This window comes from Sarcophilus harrisii, chromosome 1 (genome assembly GCF_902635505.1).
Source record: "Sarcophilus harrisii chromosome 1, mSarHar1.11, whole genome shotgun sequence".
Classification (NCBI taxonomy): domain Eukaryota; kingdom Metazoa; phylum Chordata; class Mammalia; order Dasyuromorphia; family Dasyuridae; genus Sarcophilus; species Sarcophilus harrisii.
The window spans coordinates 429,401,905-429,414,885 of record NC_045426.1 but is presented as its reverse complement, the minus strand read 5'-3'; the positions used below and the strand labels follow the sequence as shown (position 1 = coordinate 429,414,885).

The following is a 12,981-nucleotide window of genomic DNA, read 5'->3' as shown; positions in this document are numbered from 1 at the left end:
TTAAAATCCACCCTCAGGCACTTATTAGCTGTGTGACCCTGGGCAAATCACTTAACCTTATTTGCCTTAGTTTCCTCATTTGTAAAATGAGCTGGAAACGGAAATGACAAACCATTCTAGTATCTCTGCCAAGAAAATCCCAAATGGGGTCATAAAGAGTCACACATGAATGAAATGATTGAGCAATAGCAGCAGCAGCAACAACAACAATAACAACAACAACAACAACAACAACAACACACACACACGAATAGTACATTTGACTAGAACTAACAGCATGGTACCTGATGACTCCAATTTATTTTTTAGTATTTCATGAGAAAGGACACAAAAAAAGTCTTCCCCCACCACTTTGCCTCAGCCACATAGAGAATTTCCAAATTTCTTACATGAACCTCAGTCATCAAAATAAGACATACTAATGTGTTATTTTATAATTTTTAAAGGTTATTGCTCTATTTTATTGATGTTTTATTTTTTTTTTTTCATTACAGTCATGTAATTACTCTCATTCTCTGAGAGGTCTTTTGCAATAAAGTAAGAGGCAAGTTAAACTAATGATGGGGAGACCTCATCTGAAAATTCATGTTACTTACTTTTCACATCTGTAACTCACCTGATCTTTCTTTTTTTTTTTTTTTAATAAAAAATTAGCTAATATGTAATTTTCCCTCTTTCTCCCACCTCAAAAAAAAAAAGAAAAGAAAATTTACAATATGCAAAGCATGAATATTTAAAATCTCAAGCAAGACATAATATTTGCATGGTTATATGCAAAAATATTGTGTCTCATTCTGTACTTTAAATCAGTCATCTCTCTATAATAGATAGCAGCAATAATATAAAATAATACAAAGTCATATCCTGAGAGAGTGAGAGCAATGAGGACTAAGGGGATTAGGAGAGGGCTTGGGCAAGAAGGGAAAGTAAGTCTTAGAGGAGGTTAAGGATTCTAAGGGACAAAGAGGAAGGGGAACTTGCCTCCAGGCATGCAGGACCAAGGAACAGTAATAATGTCATGCCTGAGTGAAAGCTAACTATATAACTGCATTTCTTCTAACCTTTTTACCTAATAAAAACTTAATGTGTCATTAGAAAGGATCATAGTTGCCTGAACAAGTTTTCATACTTCACTTTAAGGTTAGGTTTTGGATGTATTCTTTCCCTTCAGTTTACAGATTGTCCAAAGTTCTTTATATTTCTTGAAACTTTTATTAGGAATCCCAGATAGTCCATTTTTCTTTAAATGCCACAATTCTTTTGTGAATGGGATGAAAATATTCTGTTCTATTTTGAATCCTCTTATTCTCTTGTGGAATAGGCTATTTTTGATGGTTCTAAAGTATCCCCCATTCCTACCCTATGTCTTATAATGAAAAAACAAACAAACAAGAAAACAAGCACTTGAGTCAAAACACCCAGACTCTGTTCATACAGACGTTTACTAATTAGATCATTACTTAGCCTTCCTGAGTCTAAGGAGGAACAAAAATAATAATATATTTAATTTCTACTTAATCTGGTGGTTGTATAAAAATAAAAATCCAATCAGTGTCTGATGAGATTAGAAAGTTGCAGTGCTATTTTTTAAGGAAAAAATATTTTGGGGTATAATAATAATTTGTATTTTGTAGTTTTGTGGTTTAAAAAAGTAAAAATTGTGAGAAAGATCCTTAAAGCATCCTCTTGAATTTGGCAGTGAGAATATTGTCATTTCAGTTTCATAGAAGAGAAAACTGGGGTCCAGATAATTAAAGCTGATTATGATTAAAAAAAAAACTAGTAGGTATCAGAGCCAAGATTCCACCTCTGTTAATTTTTTTCTTACATACCATATTACTTCTGAAGTCTTTAGTACTTTAGATTATGAAATTCATGCTGCTTTTCTTGCTGTTTTATAAGAATCCTTAATAAGTCTTAAGGTCTTCAGAAGAAAAGTGGTACTTAATATGCCATGGTCTTGGCAATTGTAAGATATATTTATAGTTTAGAAACTTTTCTCTGTCCCCCCTCTCCACTCTTCCCCCCTCTTTCTCTCATCTCTTTCATTTTATGCACCATTTAAATTTAATCCAGATGTCTTATCTTAGGGTAGAACAGATTAATCTGTTTTTAGAGAAGCTCTTCTAAGCAGATTTATTACATGAGTAAATAGACTTTTGTTTCTGGAGTGGGGATAATAATCCATGATAGTTTCATTTTTACTCAGGCTCCAGGATAAATTTTTAAATGTGCTTTCTTTTCCCCAGCAAAATGTTGCACAGGCTGCTGTGGATAAGGAACTCTTGATTGGTCCATTGGGCCTTTGGGGAGGTACCATACTAGTGTGTGCTAGCATTCTGGTTAACTAATTCCATAGCCATTTGGGTCTAGTAGAGAATTAGTTAGCTAACTCTATGGCCACTAGTTTTGCTAGAGAACTAGTTAACTCCATAATTAGGATGTACTAGAACCAGTCAGCTAAAATTGGTGCATCCCCTGAAGAGCCAGCATTTGAATTTTTAAATTTTTTTTATTATAGCTTTTTATTTACAACATATATGCATGGGTAATTTTTCAGCATTGACAATTGCAAAACCTTTTGTTCCAATTTTTTCCCTCCTTCCCCCCAGGCCCTCCCCCAGATGGCAGGTTGACCAACACATGTTAAATATGTTAAAGTATAAGTTAAATACAATATATGTATACCAGCATTTGAATTTTAATCTACATCCTCAGGAATTGTTACCTAAGTCCTATGACTTGGCTTTTTTCTTTAAAAAATTTTCATAAAATGCATTGTTGTTAAATTATGCAGTTATCTTCAGTAATAAAATACAGCTGCTTTTGAGAGTTTGGCACAGCATGATTTAGTGTTATGTGTGCCATAAGGCTTGTGTTGGGCATTTCTGTTCCAAATGCCCTTATTCTTATACATATTCTCATCAGAGTGATTCTGATGGCAGAAATAATGGCATTCCAAGCATATATAGTTTTAGAGTTGTTTGTTTTGGGGTGGGTTGTCTCACACAAACATCTTATCTTGGTAAATGACCTTGGCCACAATTTAGCACCATCTTTCAGGAATAGGCTAGACAAGATAACCTCTGAAGGTCTCTTTCAATTCTGATAACCTAACAATCCTTGGAAAAAAGAACGTTTGAACGTGGGAGCTCTAAGTCAAGAGGGTACTAAAAATAAAGCTTTAGGGTTTACAAATGCTATCTCATTTGATCCTTACAACAATCCTGTAAAGTAGATGATGTTATTATCTCCATTTTACAAGTGCTATTATTATCCCCTTTTTACATTTATAAAATATTTTAAGGTTTGTAAAGAACTTATGGACTCATTTGATAGTACAATTTTGAGATAGATATTATTATTCCCATTTTATAGATTATGAAACTGAGGCACAAAGCAGCTAAATGACTTGTTTATAGTCAAAGTCTTTGTTTATTCAGGTCCAAAGCTCTATACCCCATTGACTTGCCTGAGGTTGGATTTTAATTAAGATTTTCCTGACTCCCAAGTCTAGTTTTTTTACCACATGTACACCCAAGTAAATATATTAAATTGTTAAATGAATTAAAAAGAATGCTGATTGGAAAATGGACTCCTTATGGATAAATTGTATTTACATAGGACTTTGGATTTGGCAAAGAGATTTATGTATGTCATCTCATTGTAGACAGTTCCAAAAGCTGAAATTTTTATTAGGTTGTCTATTCATTTGTTTACCACTGGAATAGGATAAATAACAATTTCCTATGGACTGATAAGAGATTCATAAGAAATCTTTCCCCTAGTTTCTTAAGATCTCACTAAGATTCCTTGGATTATTACTGAACTGACTCTTTGCTAAAGTCTTCAGTTAATTGGGCCCAACAAGCTGTATCCAAGTCTTTTCATGTGTAAGGATGATCAAAACATTAGCATTCATCTTCAAATAAAACTTTTCTAAGCCACAAAGTCTAATCTATGCTCTGTCCAAGGTACTATATATCAGTTGACAGCTGGAGGTGAGGGTCCAGAGAGAGACAGTTTCTATATATGCACAAATATATATATATTTTTCTTCCTCTAAGAAGAGAAAATAGGTGCTCTATAAAACTGGACATCACTTTACTTCATCCTACTCCCTGGGTTGAATTTTACAATCACTATGAAGGAATAGGCATTCATAAATTTCAGACATTTTCCTGAATAAGAACTTAATAAAAATGAGAACCTTAAAGTACTTAGAAAAAGTAATGTCAGCTTTTAATTTAATTAGCATTGTAATGATATTGACACATATACTTTCTTCTTCCTAAGCCTTTAGAGACTCAACTTATTTCAGAGACCTCATCACTTTGCAAACCAGAACAGGTGGCAAAACAAATTGTCAAAGATGCCACGGTAAGTAAAATCTCTATTTTTTTCTTTTCCTTGGGTTGGCAACACCACATGCTTAGATTTATATCCCAAGTTTATTTCAAAACATACATAATAATTTTATGTAGTTTTTAATGAAGATGATTTAACTTATGAAGGGAATAGAATTCATAATATTTAATGTCAGATGCCATTTTTTCTCTCTTGAATAATTACTAACAGAATTATAAACCCGGTGTTACTTTACATCAAAAACCAGCTTACCAGTATAGTTTTTAGAGAATCCAAGATCATTAAAAAGAGTATAATATAATTTGAAACACAAAAAGAGTTTGAGTTGTTAAAAATCATACACACTATAGATGTCATATGCTATGTATCTGCTTTTTTTAAAAGCAATTTTTTTATTCAGAGGTTTACTGTTCTATTTAACTCATAGAGAGTCTAATGTCTCTTTCTTCCTGCAATTATCCATTACCATTTTCCTGAATGTTAACTAATAATAATAAGATACAATGGATTTTCAGGGTATCTCATAATTTCTTTTTGGCAGATGGGTTTTTCTAAAGCAGCAGTGTTAGTTCACTATAAGAGAGGGCTTATAGTGATATATTCTAGTCAAATTATCTTGGACTTGAATTTACCAGAAGAATCAAGACAGTGAAATTAATCAGAAAATATTTTTTAGAATTATATTGAATTGAAGCTGAAAGAACCTTAGAGGTCATCTAACTCAACCCCATTTTACAGGAAAGGAAACTAAGGCTTGAAGAGGCTAAATGATTTGTCCAAGGAGCAAAGCCAGCTGGGACTTGAAGCCATGTCCCTTATCTTCAAATCCAGAATTCTTTGTAATGCACCATTCAATAAGCATTTATTAAGTATCTACTCAGTGCCAGGCAGTATAGTAGGTGATAGATCTATAATTCAAAAAGAAATAATCTCTGCCTTTAAAGAGTTATATTCTACTTGGGAAGACAGCTTATACACAAATAAATGCAAATTCTAAAAATGCAAAGTAATTTCATGGGAGCATCAACAACTGATCTAGTCGGTAAAAGTCTTTTAAAGAAGGTGACCTTTGAGATGAACCTTGAAGAGAGCTAGGAATCCTAAGAGCTAGAAGTGAGGATTTCAGAACTAACATTTCAGAAATAAGAACCAGTCAGCTTGCTCAAATATAAGGCCTGGGAAATAGCGTTCAATGAAGGAAGAACAAATAGACTGTTTTAACTAGAATGTAGAAGAGGGGAAGTATTAAAATCAGTCTGCAAAGGCTGTTTTGAACCAGGTTGTCAGGGGCCTCAAGTACCAAACAAAACAGTTTTCGTTTTATCCTAGAGGCAAAAGGGAACCACTGAAGTTTTTTGAGCAGGGCAGTGACAAAGATCAACATGAGCTCTAACAATAGCAAATTGGCAATCGTGTGGAAAATAGATTGTAGAGGAGAGATATATGAGACAGAGAGAAAAATTAGTAAACTATTGCAATAATTCATGTAAGAGATGGATGAAGGCTTGAACTATGGTGAAGGCTGCATGAGTGGAAAAATGGGGCTGAATATAAAAGATATTGGAATAGTAGAATTAACAAGATTTTATAGATTGGAAATGGTGTGTGTAGGAGGGGTTATGTGAATGTTGGGAGGGAAAGTGAAGAGTTATGGAGGATACTGAAGCAAACTTAGATGCCTATAAGGGAAGAGATGTCTTTGGCTAAATAGGAAAGTCAATAAGATGGATGGATTTAGAAGGAAAGATAATGAGTTCTCTTTTAAACATGGCAAGTTTGAGATGTCTATGGGATTATTCAAGTAAATGTCCAACAGGCAGTTGATGAAGTGGAACTGGAACATAGGAAAAAGGAGAAGATTGTATATGTAGATTTGGAAATTATTCTCATAGATATGAATAGTGGAACCAAGGGTGGCTAATGAGATCACCAAGAATATAGCTATAGAGAGAAGAGAAGGCCCAGGTAGACCCTTGGGATATTCCCACACAGAGAAGGCAGGCCATGGATGATGAAGAGAAGGCAGACCACTGTGGATGATGAAGCCTGTAAAGAAAGAACTGGTTAGAAAGGAGAGAACTAGAGAGAGCAGTGTCATGAGACCTGAAGGACACTAGAATATTCAGGAGAAGGGATTCCTTAACATTGCAGAGAGATCAAGAAGGATAACCACTGCTAAAACTTATAACTATTTCTTATCTAAGAAAGGGACTATTTATTTTAAGTTCAGAGCTAATGGTCCTAATGTTTTAAAGTGATCCTAAATGGTTCTCAGCACTTGGACACTGTCCACAGAGCCAGCCAAAGACTTATTTGTACAAAGACATACATATCCATACCTTAGCTTGCCTAAAGAAGTAGATGTCAGTAAATGGGAATTCAGAGTTTTTTTGTTCTTTAGCCAACATCAGCATGAATTTGACGAGGGGAGTGAGCAGGAAGTGTCTTGCTGCTTTTGCCATTAACTACTCCTTCTTTTCTTATTTTCCAGCAAGGAAATTTTAATAGTTCCATTGGCTCAGATGGCTACATGCTGTCATCACTGACCTGTGGAATGTCACCAGTAACTTCTATTACAGAAGGTCTTCAGCAGGTAAGTTTTGGATAGGTCAGTATGTGAAGAAGGCATTTCATTTTTAAGCCAAGGGTCGAGGAAAGCATTAATAACTATATGAAGGATTCTTATTAGAATGATCAGTTCTTTTCTGTTTCTACCAGGGAAGCAAAGAAGAAATAGTTTTAAATTATAATATGACAGCATTAGATGGGGAAAGTTTACTGCTAATAAACATTATAAGACTCTGTGGAATGGGTTATCTGAGGCCATGGTATTCCTTCTCTGAAGGTCCTTTAAAAAGTGAAGGGGAGTTTCCATCCATTTGAAATGACTGAGCTGAGTCTGTTCCACAAGGGATATGGACTTTAGGACTGGGAGTGTGGAAGGATAGACTACTTGATTTCAGATTATTCAGCAGCAGCTAGGTGGTACTATAGTGCACAAAGTGACAGACCTGAAGCCAGGAAGGCTCCTGAATTCAAATCCAGCTTCAAACACTTATATTACCCTGGGCAAGTCACTTAACTCTGTTTGCCTCAGTTTCCTCATCTGTAAAATGAGCTGGAGAAGGAAATGGTAAACCATTTCAATATCTTTGCCAAGAAAACCTCAAATGGAATCACAAAGAAGCAGATGTACCTGAAAATAATTAAACAACAAAATATATGGAATATTCAGCTCTATGTTATATACCTTCAGGGATTCAATTCCTTAAAAGCAGGAACTATTTTGTTTTTATATTTGGTCCTAGGGAGAGGAAGAGGGAAGAACTAAAGAGGGCAGAATTAGAAAGACATGAAAATGCAGGTTAATTTGTATTGGAAAAACAGAAGAAATTGGCTTAACTGTGGCTCAGTTTGAACAGAAAAAATAATTTTTGAATTCGTTAATGAGGAATGACAAGTGTCTGGAAAATCCAGCAGTTTGGTGTCATAGTGGATAAGAGCATTGGACTCGGGAGTCAGGAAGACCTGAGTTCACATTCAACATCAGACACTTATTATATGACACAGGACAGGTCATTTAACTTCTCTAGACCTCCGTTTTCCCCCCTCTGTAAAATGGGGATAATAATATAATGACACTCCCCTCCGAGAGTTATTGCAAGGATCAAATGAGATAACATATGTATAGTACTTTATAAAATCTAAACTATATGTAAATGCTAGCTATTATTATTGTTGTTAAAATCAGGAAGGAGATGGGACTTGATCCTCATAGGCAACAGCAAACTTCTACCATAGATTCTTATAAGTTGTGCATTTATGGTAAATGTAGTATTGTTAGAAACTGGCAACAATGTGAAGGTTGTATTGTTTTAGTCATTGACCAGAGACAGGAAAATCAATTAGGAAAGCTGGACACAGTGATAACATTAAAGATGGAGAGGAAAGAAAGAAGGAAGGGAAGAAGGAAAGAAAGAAGAAAGAAAGGGCTTAGTAAGGACCTTCTATATGTTACCTGTGCTAAGCACTTTACATATATTATTTCAGGTAGGTGCTATTTTGACAGTAGTAATAATAGTTACTAATCTGAGGCCACATTTGAATACAGGTCTTCTTGATTGCAGGCCCAGTGCTCTATCTGTTGTGCCACTGAACCAAAATCCCCCCAAATCCAAGCAGTATTTTATAAGATTGGGTGTAGCAATAAAGAAACGAGCCTTTAATACCCCAGTACTTCATTTAGTCTCTCTACCAATTGACAAGCCTTTATTAAGTTCCTCCTAAGTGTTAGACTTCAGGGATACAGAGACAGAAACATTTCATCCCTTGAAGGAACATATTCTTTATCAACATGTACATATATAAGTATGTAAAAATAAATGCAAGGTAATTTTGGAACAAAAGCACTCACAACTTGAGAGGATTAGGGAAGGCCTAGTGTAGAAGGTGATCCTCAAAACTGAGTTTTTAAGGAAAGAAAGGATTCTAATAGACGGTTAAGGAGGGAATACAATTCAGGCATGAAGAACAAACCAGTATAGAAGCATAAAAATATAGGTGATATATAATGGGTGAGGAATAGTAGGCAGATCAGCTGAGCTCAGATAGAGAATTTATTAAGTTCTCACCATGTTTCAGGTACTGTGCGGTAAGTTCTTGCCCTCACATAGTCTACATTCTAATTGGACAGGGAGGAGGGAGACAGCAAAGGGAGATGTGCAAAGCAAAGGGGGCATGGTGAGGGGATGACCTGTGGAACCTTTGTAAGTTTTTTTGTTTTGTTGGAGGCTGTAATGTTCTTTGTTGGGTTTTCTAGGGGTCTCTGGGGCAGCCTTCCTTTCAGCAGAGCAATCACCATGAGAACAGCCAGGTGTTAAAGTCCAGATTCTTTATTATCTCCTTGCCTGGGGCTGGACAGCTTTTTGGAGAACCTTTCAGACTTGCCTTTGTCTCAGTGGGGCAAATGCAGGCCAGCCACCAGAAGCCTGACTGAAGGTGGAACTGAATCTCTGTCTCCTTGCCTCTGAGAGCTTCTAGTGCGCTTGTTTTCTGTGGCTCTCAGTCCCTGCTTATATGCTTCACACTGAATATAAACCAATTATTATATCACTAAGAAACCATTATTTGTTGTAAGACTAAATCATTCATACTGAACTTAGAGAAGTATTAATCACCATGCTAAACTAGATAACCATTGTCTCATCAATTCCACTTAATACCTTGTAAGAATCCTCGTTTCAAGTTGAGTTCTGGCCCATAACATCTCCTGCTTTCTTTTGTTTTAGAATATAATGTGGTCACTCTCCCTGACTTCTCAAAGAGGTGAGAACCCCAAAAGGAGGTGATCACGCCCTCCCTGATATCTCAGGAAGGGAGATGAAAATACCAAAGGAAATGGGAAATCAAATCAGATTAGCGGGTTTCTGAAGGGTCTCACTTGAAATAGGTATACATAAATCCATTAACATGGGAGGTATTACACATAATTACATAAATTACATAAGCACATGGTAACACAGGCTAGTAGTGATGTGACAACATGAATCAACATGAGGAATTACCCATGTCCATAAGTCCTAGAAATAGTCCAAAAGGAATGTATTGTCCATTACTCATATGTAGGGAATCCAATGATTCCTGCAGATTTTGAAGTCCTGTAACAGCTTAATAACAATTTTTCATCTCAGTGAATCCAATGATTCTTGCAGATTTTGAAGTCCTATATCAGTCTTATCATGTCTCAGGGAATCCAATGATTCCTGAGGGTTTTCAAATCCTACAACAATCTTATCATATCTCAGGGAATACAATGACTCCTGCTGGTTTTGAAGTTCTACACCTGTCTCATTATCAGCCGTGCTCTTTCAGTGTCAGATGTTTCTTAGGTCTTCTTTGTTTTGAGGTTTTTCTCTTTTTCTGTCTCTCTCCAGGTGCTCATTGGCACCCATCTGATTCCTTCTTCATCTGTAGAGATACAAGCAAACCCTTTCTCCCAAGCAGTTAACCTACCTGGTCCCTTCCATTCACCACTTTCTAGATTTCTCCTCATCATCTGGCAATTACATTGGAGCTACTTGCATTGGACACTGCCCTTCTGTCAGGTTAAAAAGCTTATATTCTCTCCTATTGCAATCCCTTTCTCCCATCTGATTGCTTCTCTGCTGATTGATCATATCAGTCTTGAACTTCTAAAGACTCTCTGGGTGTTACCTCAGCTGCCATCAAGCCCCACCTGTCTTTTGTATGAGGTTTTGGAGGAGGGCCCTACCTCTTATTTCCCTGGGTCAATCTACATTCTGAGGCCCAGCAGAAACCTCAGTTGTATTTTGGACATAGGGTTTTGAGTCTTATTCTCTCACCCTGTCCTCTCACTTTATCTCTTTGCCTACATTGAGCTTTAAGATGTCCTATTTTTCCACATTGAAAACATCGATGATTTTCTCTAGAAGTCCCTTGCCAAGAGGGACCCTGTCTTCCCATGTTCATCATAGTCTGGGTATAATAGGCACTTGTGCCCAGTGTGGCACAGAGTCTTATGATCTCTAAAGGAGCAGCTTTGTATATTCCCCATATAATTCTTCTACAAACCTCATTAGCATTTTCCTTAGCCAGTTGTCTGATCATTATTGCTGTAGCTGCATTTTCTATAATTTCCTAAAGCCAGTTATAGTAAGTTATATGTATAAAGTGTTTCTTTAGAAATTGAGTAAGGTCCATTATCACTGGAGTAGTCACATAGTTGCTCTCCTACTAATTTCCACTCGTCTGGATCTAATTCTTTTTCCTTAAAGAACCAAGGAGATGTGTACTCTACCGTTTCTAAAAGTTCAATGCTCTACTCCCAAGTTACAATCGAACTTTGGTTTCTCATAAGTTTAACCAAGCTTTCAACATATTTTCCTTGAATTGGAAAAGAAGGCTGTTTTCTAAATATCTGTCCCATTTTAGCTTGAAGCACTAGTTTAGTCCTTAAAGTTTCCTTCTTGTCTTATTTTTGTAATTTCTGGGTCACAGATTTAGGTCCTTGGTCCCACGTTCAGATTCCAAAATATAATGTTCTTTGTTCAGTTTTCTGGAGGGTCTCTAGGGCAGCTTTCCTTTCAGCAGAGCAATCACCACGAGAACAGCCAGGTGTTAAAGTCCAGATTCTTTATTATCTCCTTCCTGGGGCTGGACAGCTTTCTGGAGAGCCTTTCACACAGGCCTTGTTCTCAGTGGGGAAATGCAGGAGTCCGGGCCAGCCACTAGGAACCTGACTGAAGATAGAAATGAATCTCTGTCTTCTTGGCTTCTAGTGCGCTTGTTTTCTGTGACTCTCAGTCCCTGCTTATATGTTCCACACTGAATATAAACCAATCATTATAGCTCTAGGAAGCCATTACTTGTTGTAAGATTAAATCAATCATACTGAATTTAGAGAACTATTAAGCACCATGCTAAACTAAATAACCATTGTATCATCAATTCCACTGAGTTAGCACCTTGTAAAAATCCTTGTTTCAAGTTCAGAGTTCTGGCCCATAACAGGAGGTAGTCAGGGTTAAGTGACTTGCTTAGTAAGTAAGTTCAAATCTGAGGCCAGATTTGAACTCTGGTTCTCCAAACTTCAAAATGTGCCAACTAATTGCCACAGCTCCTTGTTAAGACAAAAGATCATTGTCAAAAATGGACAGTCTAGAGGTGGAATCTGTAATTTGGGTAAAAGGGAAGTAAGATCAATGACCAGAGAGCAGTTATTGTGGTAAAGATATTGCAATAATCCAGGCAAGAGGTGATAAAGACCTGAATTAGAATAGTGATTTTGGGTGTAGAGATAAAGGGAAGGATGAGAGCGATATAATAGGAGAAATCACAATATTTGGAAACTAGATATACAGAGTGTGGGAGAATGAGGAATAGTATATTTCTGAGGAATGTACCCAGGAGATGGTAGTGCCTTTAGCAGACACAGGAAAGTTCAGAAGAGGGCTCTATTTTGGGGAAAGATAATTAGTTCTTAGTTGGACATGATGCATTTAAGATGCCTATTGGAAATCCACTTTGAAATGTAAAATAGGCAGGAGACTGAAGTTCAGGAGAGAGATTAGAGCCGAGTATAGAGATCCACATGTCATCTACATTGATCTGATAATTAAAGTCATTGGAGCTCATGAGGTCATCAACTGACCATAGAAAGACAGAATAGAAAAGGGTCCAGCATAGTCTTGGTGTTTATCCAGAGTTAGAGGGCATAGATGGGCAGCCAGCAAAAGTGACTAGAAAGGACTTATCCCATTGGAAAGGGGACCAAGAGAATTTCGTGAAAACTCAGAGAATGCAGTAGGAAAAGAAGGTAGTCAATCAGGTCAAATATAACAATGATTTGAGAAGGATGAGGATTGAGTAAAAGTCATCAGATTTGGCAATTATGAGTAACTTTGGAGAGAATGGTTTCAGTTGAGTGATGAGGTTAGAAGCTACACTACAAATTATTGAGGGGAAAGAAAATAGAGAAAGGATAGAAAGTTATGAGATCCTATCTTTGGGGAATGGTAGGTTCTAATGAGCGGAATTTTTAAGGAGCAGAAAGGAACTAATATATACAGAGCCTGAAGATCAGAAAGAGGGGGG

At 36.5% G+C, this 12,981-nt stretch overlaps 1 protein-coding gene across 1 annotated transcript in view; it reads left to right on the top strand.

The window, feature by feature from the left end:
* Positions 1-12,981, top strand: part of KDSR (3-ketodihydrosphingosine reductase) — a 55,814-nt gene that overhangs the window by 37,512 nt on the left and 5,321 nt on the right. The window contains exons 8-9 of the mRNA XM_031946178.1: positions 4,297-4,380; positions 6,860-6,961. Coding sequence (XP_031802038.1) covers positions 4,297-4,380; positions 6,860-6,961 — 186 coding nt within the window. The remainder of the gene's footprint in view (positions 1-4,296; positions 4,381-6,859; positions 6,962-12,981) is intronic.